Source organism: Podarcis erhardii (genome assembly GCF_964252035.2).
Source record: "Podarcis erhardii genome assembly, chromosome: 5".
Lineage (NCBI taxonomy): Eukaryota > Metazoa > Chordata > Lepidosauria > Squamata > Lacertidae > Podarcis > Podarcis erhardii.
Window position 1 is genome coordinate 46,195,483 of NC_138509.1, and position 18,750 is coordinate 46,214,232.

The following is an 18,750-nucleotide window of genomic DNA, read 5'->3' on the forward strand; positions in this document are numbered from 1 at the left end:
TTCCAGTTTGTTTCCAGGCCCAACTGAAGGTGTTCACATTAATTTTTAAAATCCTAAAGGAGTCTGGCCACAAAACCTGAGACAACACCTCCTTCCCTACAGACTCAACCAGGTGTTAAGATTGCCAGATGGGGCCTCTTGGTAGTTCCACTACCCTCAAAATCTTGGGGTGCTGGTTGCTCAAAATAGGCCACTGCCTCTAGTAGCCTCTGTGTTGGGGAATTCCTTCCTTACAGAGGTGTGCCTGTCACCTTCAATATTCAGGTTTCAGCAAGTGGTGAATGTGTGCCTCTTTACCTTGATTTGTATTCTCAGGACCCACCCTATTCCCTTGATTGCATTAGCAAGATAGATTAGCCTAGCCTAGGAGTACCTGAGCAGATGACACTGGCATCTTCCTGATGACCACAGTCATGTGTTCCCCAACCTCTGTGAGAACAGTGAAGCAGGGAAGATTCATTTCCTGTGCACTCCACATTGTCCAGGAGGATGTTGCCTGAGCCTTGACCAAAGCGAGCATTTCCTGGTGCTGACAGAGCTGGTCCACATCCAAGCTCTCTGCAGACCACATGTGCATCATTCATGCTCCAAATATCATCGCAGACAGTCCCCCAGGCTCTATCATGATATACTTCGAGGCGACCTTCACACCTGTTTCTTCCATTAACTAATCGCAAGGAATGTTCTTTGGAATATGCAAAAAATAAATATTATATAAACAAGACAATGAAACACTGCATTGGAAAACTGGTCAACACAACGGGCACTTAGCACAACTGCATCTTGGGATCTAGTGATATGAAAATGCTTGGTGACTCAGGTGCTTTAGCAATGGTGTTTTCCAAGTGAATTTCATTGATCCATTTCTGAACAATGTTGCTGGAGGAATCATGAATTAGACACAACTGCATCTTGGGTTTTGAGGATATTAAAATGCATTAGGTATCTAAGTGGTTGTGTCCCATGCCAAACATATTCTTATGTTAAACTTCAATATTTGGAAATCATTCATTTCTATGTATATTAGCAGAGCTACAATTACATGCTGGTTTAATAATCACTCTACCTTCTCAGGTAACCAGGTATCATTAATCTGTGAGGACACTAGTGGTCTCAGCACTACAGTTCTCAGGATATATATATATAATATATCAGGAAATATATATATGAAAGAAACAGGACACGAAATTAATTTTGCAGATTCCAAATTGCTCTTTAACACGGAACATCACCACAAGAGAATAATCATGGAAGCCATCGAGATAGAGAAACACCCTCACAACATGAACAAGCGTGACGACACATCCCGCTTGCCAGACATCTGGAAATTAGCCCTCCCCACAAAAACCGACACCAGATCCAGAGGCACACAGAACGCCAACACCAATCAACCACACCAGACCCAAACCCAGACCCTCTCCACAGATGAATTACAGACACCATCCAGTAGCCAATCCATGGTGGCACCTCCGGATGCTGCACCCCCCTGCAATCCCTACACAGATCTGGCTGACACAAGCCACAAAACCACAGCTCGCCCCTATACACGAAGCCAAGCCAGAGCACAACTAAGTACAGTACAGCCATCTTCTCAGGAAAACTCTTCACAAAGTTCAAGAGGTCAAGACACAAAGACTTTAACAACTAATCCACACCTAATGACCCACCTAAGTGGTACTCAGGATATCACTCAAGAAATCACTCAAGATATCTCTCAAGTAATTAAGGAACAAAAGAAGAAAAGGCACACTAGCCTGGGAACTTCCTCTCTGCCCAGAACATTGGAGGCTATACACCACACCCCCTCTACAGTATTTATAGGAACTCAAACACTGAGATCCTGCTCTGTTCCAGTAACAAGAAGCCGAAAGCACCAGCCTGAAGATGACGAGTGAGACCTCGTCGAAACGTCGCCTAGACACCCCAACTTTTACACGGGAAGACACCCGAGGACACCAAAACCTGCATATATATATAATATATATATATATGAGAGCCAGAAATGCACCAAGTGGTATTATAGTGCTTTAAATGTACAGTGCAGATGGGCCCTTCATCTTAAACATTTTATACCTCAACAAGCACAAACTATGAAGGAAATTAACTTGTATTAATAACAGACTAATTCATGTTTAATTAAAACTGGAAATTGTGGTGGATAGTTACTTTAATAATTTCACTCTATGTTTCCCAAAGAAGTTTACAAAGATTGAAAAACTGCATTTGAGCTATTGCCAAATTAGCCTAGTCTAGAATACCTGAGCAGATGACACTGGCATATTCACGATAGTTACAGTTATGTGTTCCCCAACCTGTATGAGAACAACGAAGCAGGGAAGATTCGCTTCCTATGCACTGTACATTGTCCAGGAGGATGTTGCCAAAGCCTTGACCAAAATTGGCCCACATTAATCTTTAAAATCCTAAAAGAGTCTGGCCACAAAACCTGAGACAACACTTCCTTCCCTACATACTCACCCAGGTGTTAAGATTGCCAGATGGGGCCTCTTGGTAGTTCCACTACCCTCAAAGTCTTGGGGTGCTGGTTGCTCAAAAGAGGCCACTGCCTCTAGTAGCCTCTGTGTTGGGGAATTCCTTCCTTACAGAGGTGTGCCTGTCACCGTCAATATTCAGGTTTCAGCAAGTGGTGAATGTGTGCCTCTTTACCCTGTAAAGTACTTTGGCTACCTCATGAGAAGATAAGACTCGCTGGAGAAGACCCTGATGTTGGGAAAGATGGAGGGCACAAGGAGAAGGGGGCGACAGAGGACGAGATGGTTGGATAGTGTTTTCGAGGTTGCCAGGAGGCAGTGGAGGACAGGGGTGCCTGGCGTGCTCTGGTCCATGGGGTCACGAAGAGTCGGGCACGACTAAACAAGACCTGGAGCTGACTGTGGCTCAGATCATCAGCTTCTTATAGCAAAATTCAAGCTTAAACTGAAGAAAGTAGGAAAAACCACTGGGCCAGTAAGATACAATCTAAATCAAATCCCTTATGAATACACAGTGGAAGTGAGGAACAGGTTTAAGGATTTAGATTTGGTGGACAGAGTGTCTGAAGAACTATGGATGGAGGCTCGCAACATTATACAGGAGGCAGCAACGAAAACCACCCCAATGAAAAGGAAATGCAAGAAAGTAAAGTGGCTGTCCAATCAGGCCTTACAAATAGAGAAGGCAAGCAAAATGCGAGGGAGATAGTGAAAGATACAGGAAATTAATTGCAGATTTCCAAAGAATAGCAAGGAGAGACAAGAAGGCCTTCTTAAACGAGCAATGCAAAGAAATAGAGGAAAGCAATAGAATGGGAAGAACCAGAGATCTGTTCAAGAAAATTGGAGATATGAAAGGAACATTTCGTACAAAGATTACCATAATAAAGGACAAAAGTGGAAAGGACCTAACAGAAGCAGAAGACATCAAGAAGAGGTGGCAAGAATACACAGAGGAATTATACCAGAAAGATATAGATGTCTCGTATACCCCAGGTAGTGTGGTTGCTGACCTTGAGCCAGACATCCTGGAGAGTGAAGTCAAATGGGCCTTAGAAAGCACTGCAAATAACAAGGCCAGTGGAAGTGATGGTATTCCCGCTGAACTATTTAAAATTTTAAAAGATGATGCTGTTAAGGTGCTACACTCAATATGCCAGCAAGTTTGGAAAACTCAGCAGTGGCCAGAAGATTGGAGAAGATCAGTCTACATCCCAATCCCAAAGAAGGGCAGTGCCAAAGAATGCTCCAACTACCGCACAATTGCACTCATTTCACACGCTAGCAAGGTTATGCTTAAAATTCTACAAGGAAGGCTCAAGCAGTATGTGGACCGAGAACTCCCAGAAGTGCAAGCTGGATTTAGAAGAGGCAGAGTTCAAACAAACGAAGATCATGGCCACTGGTCCCATAACCTCCTGGCAAATAGAAGGGGAAGAAATGGAGGCAGTGAGAGATTTTACTTTCTTGGGCTCCATGATCACTGCAGATGGTGACAGCAGCCACGAAATTAAAAGACGCCTGCTACTTGGGAGAAGGGCAATGACAGGCCTAGACAGCATCTTAAAAAGCAGAGACATCACCTTGCCAACAAAGGTTCGTATAGTTAAAGCTATGGTTTTCCCAGTAGTGATGTATGGAAGTGAGAGCTGGACCATAAAGAAGGCTGATCGCAGAAGAATTGATGCTTTTGAATTATGGTGCTGGAGGAGACTCTTGAGAGTCCCATGGACTGCAAGAAGATCAAACCTATCCATTCTTAAGGAAATCAGCCCTGAGTGTTCACTGGAAGGACAGATCGTAAAGCTGAGGCTCCAGTACTAAACGACTAAACAGCAACAACAACAAAGGAGTACCTGAGCAGATGACACTGGCATCTTCATGATGACCACAGTCATGTGTTCCCCAACCTCTGTGAGAACAGTGAAGCAGGGAAGATTCATTTCCTGTGCACTCCACATTGTCCAGGAGGATGTTGCCTGAGCCTTGACCAAAGCGAGCATTTCCTGGTGCTGACAGAGCTGGTCCACATCCAAGCTCTCTGCAGACCACATGTGCATCATTCATGCTCCAAATATCATCGCAGACAGTCCCCCAGGCTCTATCATGATATACTTCAAGGCGACCTTCACACCTGTTTCTTCCATTAACTAATCGCAAGGAATGTTCTTTGGAATATGCAAAAAATAAATATTATATAAACAAGACAATGAAACACTGCATTGGAAAACTGGTCAACACAATGGGCACTTAGCACAACTGCATCTTGGGATCTAATGATATGAAAATGCTTGTTGACTCAGGTGCTTTAGCAATTCTGTGTTCTGTACTTCTCTTAAATTTCTAAGTGAATTTCATAGGTCCATTTCTGAACAATGTTGCTGGAGGAATCATGAATTAGACACAATTGCATCTTGGGTTTTGATAATATTAAAATGCATTAGGTATCTAAGTGGTTATGTCCCATGACCAAGCACATTCATATATTAAACTTCAATGTTCAGAAATCATTCATTTCTATGTATATTAACAAAGCTACAATTCCATGCTGGTTTAATAATCACTCTACCTTCTCAGGTAACTCAGGGAATCATCACTTTCTGAGGACACTAGTGGTCTCAGCACTACAGTTCCCAGGATATATATATGAGCCAGGAATGCAACAAGTGGTATTATAATGCTTTAAATGTACAGTGCATATGGGCCCTACATCTTAAATGTTTTATACCTTACCAAGCACAAACTATGAAGGAAATTAAATTTTATTAAAGACAGAATAATTCATGATTAATTAAAACTGGAAATTGTGGTGGATATTTTCTTTAATAATTCCATTATATGTTTCCCAAATAAGTTTACAAAGATTGAAAAACTGCATTTGATCTATTGGCTAGACTAGCCCAGTCTAGAATACCTGAGCAGATGACACTGGCATCTTCACGATGGTTACAGTTATGTGTTCCCCAACCTGTATGAGAACAACGAAGCAGGGAAGATTCCCTTCCTGTGCACTCCACATTGTCCAGGTGGATGTGGCCTGAGCCTTCACCAAAGTGTGCACTTCCTGGTGCCGAAAGAGCTGGTCCACAACTAATTTCACTGCAGACAACGTGTGCATGATTCAGGCTCCAAATATCATCACAGACAGTCCCCCAGCTTCTGTCATGATATACTTCAAGGCGACCTTCACACCTGTTACTTCCATTAACTAACCTCAAGGAATGTTCTTTGGGACATACAAAAAAAAAATGTTATATAAACAAGACAAACTCTGCGTCGGAAAACTGGTCAATCCAATGGACACTAAACACAACTGGTTTTGATGATATTAAAATGCTTGGTGACTCAGCTTCTTCTAGCAATTCCATTATCTGGACTTTCCTTTAAATTTCAAGGTGAATTTCTTAAGTCCATTTCTGAACAATGTTGCTGGAGGAATCATAATTCAAATTTTAATTAAAACTGGAGATTGTGGTGGATATTTTCTTTAATAATTCTACTATATGTTTCCCAAAGGAGTCTACAAAGATTGGAAAACTGCATTTGATCTATTGGGAAGCTAGATTAGCCCAGCCTAGGAATACCTGAGCAGATGACACTGGCATCTTCACCATGACCACAGTTATGTGTGCCCCAACCTGCGTGAGAACACTGAAGCAGGGAAGCTTCGCTTCCTGTGCACTCCACATTGTCCAGGAGGATGCTGCCTGAGCCTGGACCAAAACGGGCACTTCCTGGTGCTGACAGAGCTGGTCCACATCCAAGATCTCTGCAGACCACATGCGCATCATTCATGCTCCAAAGATCATCACAGACAGTCCCCCAGGTTCTATCGTGATATACTTCAAGGCGACCTTCACACCTGTTGCTTCCATTAACCAACTGTAAGAGAGGTCCTTTGGGGGAGAGAGAAAATTTTTCAATCTGAAAACTAAATTTTGCATTGCGAAACTGTTCAAAGCCATGGACATTAAACACATATTCCTTTTGGAATCTGATAGTATGAAATTACTTTGTGACCCAGCTCCTTCCCGCATTGCTGTTACTTGGACTTAACCTCAAATTTCAAACGGATTTTATAAAACCATTTCCAAACAAAGTTGCTGGAAGAATAATGAATTACACAAACTGCATGAGGTATCTAAGGGATTATGTCCATCACCCTAATATAATTTTATACTAACATTCAAAATTATGAGATGTTTTATTTCTATATATTTCAAACTGTTTGGAGAAAATACATGGATACCAACATTAAATGAATTTCTTGCTGATCCCTATGAACAAGAAATAAAACTTACTACTCAGTTGAAGACGTCTGGTAGCTGTAAAAAATGATAAAAAGTCATTTCCTTTTAGCATTGATTTTATACACACACACACACAACCAATAATTAAGTAATTTTTACAGCTGTTGTTATTTAAGGATTTGCTACATTACTTTGGTTGCTGAGGATACTATTAGAATATGCATGATCCATATCAGTTCAATGAAATCTTCCCTGCAATCTGATTTGATGCCTGATTTGGTCTCATTGGCCTCCAGGAATAGCTTGAGGACAACCACAACCTGGGAGGCAATGTCCACATCCCCAACCCTGCTTGCTTCTTCAATAATGGCCTATTGCCCTTCACACTGTGGTAAAAATGCCCAGCAACCCTTCTGCAGGTTTTGAGGAGATATGGGTAGCGAAGGAAGGAGGAAACATGTCACCTAAACCCAGGGTACCCTCCACAATCAGGTGAAATATGTGGGTGATGCGGTAGATGCCCACAAATCCACTTTCATGTGCCATCTTTACCATATTCACTTCCCCATCCACCAATATTTTCCTAATATTTATCGTTCTCCACATTTCCACATCAGTTTGCAATGGAAAAAAAGGAACGTTCTTAGGAAAATTCACCACTATTTTACTGCAAATTTCTAATATGCATGCTTGTATTAAACTTTCCCTAATGCACACATTGTTGCAAAGCAACTTCCCCTAAAATAACACATTTCTATATGCTGTGTGTGTGATTGCTAATATAGGCATTTCTATGCACACACTTATCTAAGTATATGTATTTTTGTACAAAGTACTTGGTTGGAAAATTGTACTCCACGATTTGGAGAAGCTTGAATTTAAAAGGATGGTTGTTTTGGTTTGTGTAGTGTTTTGAAAAGTATGGGACAGCTGCATAATTCTGCACTGCAGGGGGTTGGATCTGATGATCCTAAAGACCCCTTCCAACTCTACAATTCTATTATTCTAAATTGGCCTTTAAGGTTAGATTGAATTATTATTATTATTTATTAAATTTATATACCACCCTTCATACAAACATCTCAGGCCGGTTCACAAGATAAAAATACAAGATAAAAGCACAAATCAATAGAACAAAGACATTGAATCCCCTACCCTATGAGAAAATCAAACTGGTGCAGACTTAATCACAACATGAGGATTGATAATTATTTCCTTTGCTGGATCAAGGTATGTTGAACTAATAAAGTTATCAAGAATGTGAACTTACATGGTCTTCTTGGTTCTTTATTGCCTGTAAATAACAAACATGATACACTGTTAGATATAGATATAGATATAGATATAGATATAGATATAGATATAGATATAGATATAGATATAGATATAGACATAGACATAGACATATAGACAGATATAGATATAGATATAGATGATATAGATATAGATGATATAGATATAGATATAGATATAGATATAGATATAGATATAGATATAGATATAGATGTAGATGTAGATGTAGATGTAGATGTAGATGTAGATATAGATAGATAGATATAGATATAGATATAGATATAGATATAGATATAGATATAGATATAGATATAGATATAGATATAGATGATATAGATATAGATATAGATATAGATGATATAGATATAGATATAGATGATATAGATATAGATATTAAATGCCCTAATCTAGATCAGTCAAAACACATGATTCTTCATTTCTAACCTTCTGGAGGAGACGTGTTGTGAGCGGGAGACGATTCCCGCGTCACGCAGGGGGCGTTTTGCCCCCTGCCCCATTCACATGGCTGGCGCGCCACGCCCCCGGCTGGGCATCCAGTCAGGGGGTTTGGTGGGGGCGTGGTTTGCTGCTCAAATGCAGCCGCGCCAGCCATCCTGCCCATTCGGTCACCTTTCGCCTCGTGTCACCCACCCACCACTCCCTTTTAGGCTTAGCTCTTCTCATGACCTGGCTATGGACCTATGGTTGGTCGCCCAGGTTGCCCAGGGGGCCTGGTAGGATTTTTTTCCAACTGGCAAATTGGCACCGGCCTTTTGGTTTTTTTCGCCTACCTCGTAGCAATCGTCACAACTTCCTTGGTATTTGGCGGTTAGGCATTGGAATGTGTTGTTGGTGTGTGGAAGGGCAAGGTGTGGCCATCACCTACCCCTTCAATTTTGGGTATTCCGTTAAAGGAATCCGGCGGTCATGGATCCTGTCCGATGCCTGTGTGGTGGGGGGCCATGGCACGACCCTCGGTGACATCAGGGGAGAGCTTATAGTTGTATTAGCATCAACAGGCTCCCCCGACTGGTGGTTAACCCCTCTGCAGACTCACCCCTCTCCAAGTGGGTGGAGTCAAATCTTCCTGGTCCGGTGCCTAAGCCAATACCTTCTCACATGCTGTAATCAATAAAGTTGTGGCCTTTTCTTGCCCATTAACCTTATATACACTGTGTCCACGTGTCTTTATTCCCCCAAGCGAGGATTGGGTTCTCGAATCACAACCTTAGCTTTAAGCACATACTCCTCTGCAAGTAAACTGAAGGGGAGGGGAAAGTGGAGTGTATTTAGTTCTCATCACCCTTCCCTCCCTGATGATCAGCGCAGGAAACCTTTCAGATATGGACATGCTCCCAACAGAAAAATAACTTAGTTCTGGGAGATTAGAAGAAACTGCAAATTTGCTGATACATGGATTTCATCCATGACATCACTGTGTGGGGAATGGCTGCAGTTCAGTGGTAGACCATCTGCCTTGCTTGCAAAAAAATCTATTTCAATCTCCAGCATCTCCAGGTAGGTCAGGGCAAGTCCACTGTCAGAAACCTTGGGTTGCCACTGCAAGTCAGCATAGACCATAATGAGCTAGGTGGACCAATGGTCTGACTTGGTATAAGGCAGCTTCCTATGTTCCTATGGACACCTGTCTCTTAACCTGAGGATATTTCATTTAGATATAAGCAAGAAAAAAAAATGAAAATATTGCTCTCATCTGAATCATAAATGCTAAAATTAGAAAGAAGCATTGATTCCTTTACAACCGATCTCCAGTCATTCAGACATTAAACATACATATACATATATGCATAAAACCATCTTTTTAAAAAGGAAAAAAGAAGAGTACACCTGTGCAGATGACACCAGCATCTTCTACATGGACACAGTTATGGATTTTCCATCCTCTGTGGGAGCACTGCTCAAGAGAAGTTTCATTCCCTCTGCACTGCACATCATCCAGGAGAATATCGCCAGAGCCTTGGCCATAACGGGCGTTTGTTGTAGCTAATAGAGCCCTGCCACACAGAGCTTGTCCGCAGACCACGTGTGCATCATTTATGTCCCAACCATCATCACAGACTGTCCCCCAACTTCCTCTGTGGTATACTTCAAGACGGCCTTCACATCTGTTGGTTCCATTGACCAGTCTCAATACAGCATCTTTGAACAATAAATTAACTTTGTTTTAGAAGCTATGCTTTCTGATCTCAAGGAGAAAAATATTTCTTATCCTTGTTGTATTTCACTGCAAGGCCCTAAGGAATCATAAAACTCTCTGGGAAAATATAGATATAAACTAAACTATTAATTTACAGTTACAGATAGGTAGCCGTGTTGGTCTGCCATAGTCAAAACAAAACAAATTCCTTCCAGTAGCACCTTAAAGACCAACTAAGTCAGTTCTTGGTATGAGCTTTCGTGTGCATGCACACTTCTTCAGATACACTGAAACAGAAGTTTCCAGACCCTTCTATATAGTGAGAAGGTGGGGAGGGGTATTACTCAGAAGGGTGGTGGGAATGGGTGATTGGCAGATAGCTGTGATGAGCCTGTTGACGACTCTTAACGACTGCAATAGGTCTTACAGGAAAAAGCAAGGGGTGAAAAGGTGAAAAATGGCTTTGTCATGTATAATGAGATAAGAATCCAAGGTCTTTGTTCAGACCAGGTTTTTCCATGGTTTTGAGTTTGGTGATAAGTTGTAATTCAGCAGCTTCTCTTTCCAGTCTATTTCTGAAATTCCTTTGTAGTAAAACAGCTACTTTGAGATCTTGTATAGAATGTCCTGGGAGATTGAAATGTTCTCCTACTGGTTTCTCTGTCTTGTGATTCCTGATGTCCGATTTATGTCCGTTTATTCTTTGGCGTAAGGTCTGGCCTGTTTGTCCAATATAGAGAGCTGAAGGTAGCACCTTAAAGACCAACTAAGTCAGTTCTTGGTATGAGCTTTCGTGTGCATGCACACTTCTTCAGATACACTGAAACAGAAGTTTCCAGACCCTTCTATATAGTGAGAAGGTGGGGAGGGGTATTACTCAGAAGGGTGGTGGGAATGGGTGATTGGCAGATAGCTGTGATGAGCCTGTTGACGACTCCTCCTTCCACTGCCTCCTGCAGTTTGGTCAAACGCATCATACACCCTAGCTATCAAATTGTTTTAGATAGGTGAATATCTTGTCTCAACTCAGTTTGCACATGGAAATAGAGTATATCCTATAATTCTGCTTCTGCTTATACTCATTGAATGGGTGCTATATCTTGAGGTGTCAGACAAATTGACTAGCTGATTGCAAGTTTGTATCTTTGAAATAAAAAGAGACATACTAAGTTCCAGAACAACCTAACTGGTGATTAGTGTAACAGTGGATTTTTTCCAGCCCCCTTCAAAGTATGTTCCTCATAACAACTGAATAACTGCTCCTCAGTGTTCAGGAGTAAGATTTCAACACAATGCAATGGGGCAGTTTATTAGAAGAGTGGTGGTTATGGAATTCATCATTATTTTATAATGAATGCTCCCCACATCATATGGGGGGTGCCTTTTGCATGGTCGCGCACAGCACCCCTGGATCCCATGTGATCCTGGCAGTACAGGTTGGCTTCGCCCTCCCCAGGCTGGATACCTGGAGGTCTCCGCCTACCTCAGCCAATTGCCCAATCCCGCTTGGGGAGGCGTTACCAGGGGATTGGCCAGGTAGGGGGAGGGACCACCCTGCCCACACAACAGAGGGTGGATCTTACCTGGGAATCATCAGTTGGCTCCACATTTCTAAAATAATAAAAAATTACCTATCCAAACTTGGGATGCTAAGCAACTGATAATGTTTTGATAGACAGAATAAAAGAGACTACACTTAGATGTATGTAAGATACATTAACTGGCCAATTGATACACTAATCCAAACCTCACATGCTAAACAATGTGGATGTGAGAAACACTTATTCCTTTACAACTGATCACCAGTCATTCAGCAATTAAACAGTCATTTAGGAATAAAATGATCCAAATTAAAAAAGGAAAGAAGAAAAGTGCACCTGTGCAAATGACTCCAGCAACATCCTGATGGCCACAATTATGAATTTCCAAATTGTGATGGGGGCAATACCCAAAAGAAGTTTCGTATCCTCCACACTGCACACCACTGAAGAGAATATTGCCAGAGCCTTGGCCAAAATGGGTGCCTTTTGTAGCTGACAGAGCCCATCCACATCCAATTTGTCTGCATACAACGTGTGCATCATTTATGTCCCAACCATAATCACAGACTGTCCCCCAATTTCCTCTGTGGTATACTTCAAGGCGACCTTCACATCTGTTGGTTCCATTGACCAGTCTCAAGGATCCGTCTTTGAACAATAAAAAGAGTATCCATTTAGAAATCAGTTTCTGTTCTCAAGAATTTCACGAGGAGAAAACAGATTAGATTGCATAATAAGACTCTAATAAACAAGGCCCTTCCTATCTCTAGGAAGATATAAACTAAAGCAGTGGTGGTTAAGTCATGGTCCATGGACTGCATTCCGCCCTGAAAAGACCTACTTCAATATTTTGCACAGTGTCAAAAAGGAGATCAACTGATATGCATTTTAAGAGAAAGAAAGATTGAATCTTAGTCTATTCAAGTAGATAGCACCTGGAGGACCAAAAGAGCTGATTTGAGAATGCAAGTGTCTACCCTCCAGGTTCATACTGTCTCCAAAATATATTTATTGTATTGCATCAGGAATGGAAGTTCATGGATTTATTAGAGTGGATTATGAAAGGCCTCTCCTCGTTCCGGAGGGGAGGTGTTGTGAGTGGGAGATGATTCCCGTGTCATGCAGGGGGCGTTCTGCCCCCTGCCCCACTCACATGGCTGGCGCGTCACGGCCCCTGTTGAGCACCCAACCGGGGGGCTTGGTGGGGGCATGGTTTGCTGCTCAAATGCAGCTGTGCCAGTCATTCTGCCCATTGCGCTCACCTTTTCGCCTCGTGTCACCCACCCACCACTCCCTTTAGGGCTTAGCTTTCTCTTGACCTTGCTATGGACCTATGGTTGGTCGCCCAGGTTGCCCAGGGGGGCTGGTAGGGATTTTTTCCAACTGGCAAATTGGCACCGGCCTTTTGGGTTCTTTCGCCTACCTCGTAGCAATCGTCACAACTTCCTTAGTATTTGGTGGTTAGGCATTGGAATGTGTTGTTGGTGTGTGGAAGGGCAAGGTGTGGCCATCGCCTACCCCTTCAATTTTGGGTATTCTGTTAAAGGAATCTGGCAGTCGTGGATCCTGTCCGATGCCTGTGTGGTGGGGGGCTATGGCACGACCCTTGGTGACATCAGGGGAGAGCTTATAGTTGTATTAGCATCAACAGGCTCCCCCGACTGGTGGTTAACCCCTCTGCAGACTCACCCCTCTCCAAGTGGGTGGAGTCAAATCTTCTGTGGTCCAATGCCTAAACCAATACCTTCTCACATGCTGTAATCAATAAAGTTGTGGCCTTTTCTCACCCATTAACCTTATACACTGTGTCCACATGTCTTTATTCCACCAAGCGGGGATTAGGTCCTCAAATCACAAGCATCATATAACCTCACTGTTGTAGCTCAGAATAATCATACTGGATCTCAGATTGATCTTCATAACCAATTTAAATGAATTGGAAGCACAGAATGAGAATGAGAATTCTCAGTGATGAACTGTGTTGGATTCTACTCCCCTACCCACATTAATGAACACATCACAAATTAAATTTCATTGTCTTCATGGATCTTTTAGGGTGACATAAATTAGTCCAAATGCTGCTCTTCTCATGCACTGCCATACCTTGTCTGCACACAGTGCTACAGCTTGACACAATGTCACTAAGCGGCATTGCTGAAATGAACTTTCGCAGGTAAAACACATTTATATCCAAGAAGCAGATCTTGTGATGCTTCACAAAACCAAGTTCATGAACAAGAATTTGGCTCTCTAGGCTACATCCACACCAAACATTTAAAGCACATTTATGGAACTTTAACAGTCATGATTTCCTAGGAAATCCTATGAAGGCTGGAAGGAATTTAAAGGCATGGTGTGGATATGGACAGTCAATAAATGAGAATTCAGGAAACAGATTCATTTAAATGTGTGTTGTGTTGATATTTGCATTCACCAGATGGCTGAAACCAAGGTTGCTGTTAGTCATGGATAGGGAACCTGTAGCCCTCCAGATGTTGTTGGACTACATCTCCCATCATCCCTGACCATTGGCTTTGCTGGCAGGGGCTGTTGAGCACTGAAGTCCAGCAATATGTGGAAGGCCACAGGTTCCTGGTGTAAGTGTTCAACTCTACTAATATTAGGATTTCAACAAGCTTGCTATTGGCATTTCATCTGAAGTGTAGTTTCCATGTAGTTCTAATGAATTAATAAACAATTAAACTTACCAAGTTTTTCCGGTTCTCTATTACCTGTAAATAATAAATATGATACATTTTACATTGTTTCATTTAAAACAAAATAGAACTCTGATTGAAGTTTTCATGCATGTAGCAAGCAGGCCCCTGCCTGGAATGAAAAAAGGACATTCTTCCTGGACTAACCTACCAAAAATAAAATGAATAACATGTATCTGATCTCTCTCTATTTAACCTGAGCATATTTCAGTCAGATATAAGTAAAGAGAATTTCACAGACTAACACAACCTTTTAATCTAGACTACCTGTAATATGCTATCAGGAAACAGTAACTAACTTTGACTATCAGTTGTTCAGAAATTAAGTAGACTTGCAGGATTAGAAAGAACAGAAATGTCTAATGAAGCACACATAAAAAAGGAGTACCTGAGCAGATCACACCAGCATCTTCTACATGGACACAGTTATGGATTTTCCATCCTCTGTGGGAGCACTGCTCAAGAGAAGTTTCATTCCCTCTGCACTGCACATCATCCAGGAGAATATTGCCAGTGCCTTGGCCAAAATAGGCACTTCCTCTTGCCGATAGAGCCAATCCACATCCAAGCTGTCTGCAGACAACGTGTGCATCATTTATGTCCCAATCATCATCGCAGACTGTCCCCCAGTTTCCTTGGTGGTAGACTTCAAGCCGGCCTTCACATCTGTTGGTTCCATTGACCAGTCTCAAGAAAGCATCTTTGAACAATACAACAACATCCTTCTAGAAGCAATATTTTCTGCTCTCAACACTTGGTCCCCCCCCCCAGTTGTAAAGGCATCAAAGTACATACATTAAAACAAACATTAGTTTCTTAAGGTATGTTTCATGGTCAGAAACCAAATTGAATAAATCATGATAATTTCTGGGAAGATACATTTTAAATATTTAGAATTTCAGAGCATTCTGCTGAGCACAGTGTTTTGTACATATCCAAGCATATAACAGAAAAATTATTCAAATAATTTGGTAAATAAGAAATAAAATGTACCTGGTATACATATCTGATCCTATATAAGGTGTTGGTGATTTAAAAACACCCAGTTATTTAGTTATAAATTATACAAACACAGAGTTATGTCCATAAATACATAGACATACATATTCACAATGCAATTTATTCCGTGTCCCAATGTTTCTCTATTAATTTCTACTTTGCAAAAGCTACTTCTAGAAATTTAGCAGAATATAGAGAAACTTTATTTGCTTGTGTTCTAATTTTTTTAACACAGATTACGAACAGCAGTGGTTTTGGACTTAAACAAACATTAACATTCCCTTGAGAGGATCTTTTATAGCAAGCTTTTATAATATGTTCTAGATATATTCTAATTACATTAAGAGTGATACTGATTAAGTCAGACATAAAATGGATTTGCATTATTAGAAAATCTAGAAAAATCAGGTGATAAATATATTTTGCTTAAAGAAGGCAAACCCAAGAAATCCATATTGTCTTTCAAAAGAGATCATTATCATTGTGATTGTGCCCAAAGTGACATGCAATACACACACACACACACACGATATATAACAAATAATAAAAAATATCATACAGTATCCAATGAGTATGTTTAAAACTGGCTCTGTACATGCTCAAAAATGCAATAAGAAGCCATGATTAATAGAAGAATCTGACTTTTAATAATGCCTTCTTTAAACATTAAAGGAATTGTGGAAATAAAAAATAAAATGTACCAGGAATACCAGGTCCTCTGGAAGCTGGTGGTGAAAACAACAACAACAAAAATTCTTTTACTCTAAACCGCTTACAAAATTATACAATATGGAAAAATCTGTCAATAAAAATCAATAGTTTTCCTCAAGTATCTTTCCTAAGACATCCTTATTGTATTTCAATATATATATTCTAAATAACTAAAGTGAAATGTTAATCATGGTTTGCCCCATAAGTTTGTTTGAAATGTCTGTGTGAATTTGATAAATAAAAAATAAATTGTACCGGGCATATCAGATCCTGTGGAAGCTGGTGATGAAAAATGACAACAAGAAATAATGTTTATCTAGCATGAGTATTAAAATAGATTCCTCTATCTGCATTTTTCTTACTAGAATGCATTTATATATGTTATTTCCACTAATATATGCATTTTGTGCTTAATTTACCTTAGTGTGATGGGATAATGAGCTGCTTGTGCGTAAAGCTTGATCCCTCTGGGGTTTGGTTGGTCATCCCAACCTAGGCACTAACGGAGCTCCCCAAAGCATGACTCCGTTAGTCGCTGGTAGAATCTGACAGTGGGCGTCTACGGAACCTACGCCAACATAAAAGCTGTTTGACAGACATGCGCTTTCGTGACTCTCTGCGTGACAGTTTCCGGCGCAGGGTGGGAGTTCCTAACGGGGGTCTTGTTACCTCTTCGCTGTCGTCACTGGAAGTATCCCAGAGCCTCCCCTCCGCTGTGACTCCTGCACTCCCCCTGCTGGTTCCTTCTGCTGCAGATTCTCTCCTATTCTCATGGAACTTATCCACCACCTCTCTCTCCGATGGCAGTTCCCTGACATCCACCTCCCCCCCAGGGCCCCCTTCACCCCCTCCCGCCTCCTCTCCCACTGGCGGTGAGGACGGAAAGCCCCTGAAGGAACTCTCCTCGTCGTCCGAGGATTCAAACACTTCTAGCCACGGCGTACCGTCTCTCTCCCCGTCTTCCTCTTCTTCGTCTGAGTCGGCTTCCTCACCCACCCCTGACTCAGGGAACCCTTCAAACTCTCCTTCCTCATCGGTGGTACCAAAGTGTTCCCTTCTAAATCGTGCCACGGGTTGCGGTTTTCTTGGGAAACGCTGATGAAATGTTTCTATTAAAACCTCGTCATTGACTACCTCTGCTGGTACCCAAGTGTTTTCCGACTCTACTTCCCCCTCCCATTCTACCAGATATTCCACCTGATTCCCCTTCCACCTGGAATCAATGATTCCTGCCACGTTCATGTCGCGCTCTCTCTCTTCTATCACGGGCGTTTGGGTGGCCTCTCTCTCATGCTCCCCCCACTCACGTCCCTCTCGGTACGGCGACAGTAATGACCTGTGAAATACTGGGTGTAACTTCATGTGACTGGGCAGCCTGAGTTTGAATGCTACTGGGTTGACCTGCTGTATGACCTCAAAGGGTCCCAATCTTTTGGGTCTCAATTTCTTACACCCTCCTTTGAACGGTAGTCCTTGGGTGGATAACCACACCCGGTCCCCCACCCTTATGGTTTCACCTTCCCTCCTATTTTTGTCTGCTTGCTTCTTATATTCTTCCTTGGCTTTCTCTAAGTTAAGTTGAAGCTGACGGTGGATCGCTTCCATCTCTTCAAAAAAATATTCCGCCGCCGGCACGCTCCACCTCTCCCCTCCCTCTCCTGGGAATGCCCGGGGGTGACACCCATAATTTGCCAGAAAGGGACTCATCCCTGTGGACACGTTCTCCGCGTTGTTGTAGGCAAATTCTGCTAGAGGTAACTTATCCACCCAATCATTTTCTCTGTCTTTTACATAACACCTCAGGTATTGTTGTAAAATCCCATTTGCCCTTTCCGCTTGCCCATTGGTTTCTGGGTGCCGAGCAGTTGAGAAATTGAGTTCTACGTGTAATAAGCTCATCAGTTTCCTCCAGAACCTGGAAGTAAATTGTTTCCCTCTGTCGCTCAAAACCCTCAAGGGGGCGCCATGCAACCTAAAAATATGTTCTACAAACAACTTGGCGGTTTCCTCCGCTGTGACTGCATGTGAACAAGCTATAAAATGACACATCTTGGTTAATAGATCTACCACCACCATGACAGCTGTTTTGCCTTTGGATTTTGGCAGGTCCGTCATAAAATCTATGGATACTGCCTCCCATGGCCTTTCGGGCGTGGGTAAGGGTTGTAATAGCCCCGCTGGCGCCACCCTCTCTCCTTTTGCTCGCTGGCACCTGACGCAACCCCTGACATATTCCCGTACGTCCTCCCTCACCTTGGGCCACCAAAACTCCCTGGTAACCAACCACATGGTTTTGTGCTGTCCAAAATGTCCCGCGGTGGGGCTGTCATGCAACTGCTTGAGTACTCTGCCCCTCAGTTCCCCGTCGGGTATGTACAGTGCCCCTTTGTAATACAACGCCCCGTTCTTTTCTTCAAACCCCCCTGTGTTCTCCTCTGCCCTCCGGAGCTCTCTGAGTTTCCCTTGGGCGTATTCATCGTTCTCAGTACCCTCTATCAGTTCCCTCTGCCCCACCAATGCCGCCCCACACACCCAGCGGTCTTCAGGGATTACATGCCTTGCCTCGGGCGCTCCCTCCCCCTCTAAGTA

General features: G+C 42.3%; 1 protein-coding gene across 1 annotated transcript in view; it reads right to left on the reverse strand.

Moving 5' to 3' along the window:
• DMBT1 (deleted in malignant brain tumors 1) overlaps positions 1-18,750 on the reverse strand; it is a 101,118-nt gene that overhangs the window by 47,952 nt on the left and 34,416 nt on the right. Inside the window, exons 29-37 of the mRNA XM_081863595.1 lie at positions 14,840-15,151; positions 14,443-14,466; positions 12,071-12,382; positions 9,884-10,195; positions 7,984-8,036; positions 6,077-6,374; positions 5,407-5,718; positions 4,349-4,660; positions 374-685 (exon numbers count right to left, since the gene is read on the reverse strand). Coding sequence (XP_081719721.1) covers positions 374-685; positions 4,349-4,660; positions 5,407-5,718; positions 6,077-6,374; positions 7,984-8,036; positions 9,884-10,195; positions 12,071-12,382; positions 14,443-14,466; positions 14,840-15,151 — 2,247 coding nt within the window. The remainder of the gene's footprint in view (positions 1-373; positions 686-4,348; positions 4,661-5,406; positions 5,719-6,076; positions 6,375-7,983; positions 8,037-9,883; positions 10,196-12,070; positions 12,383-14,442; positions 14,467-14,839; positions 15,152-18,750) is intronic.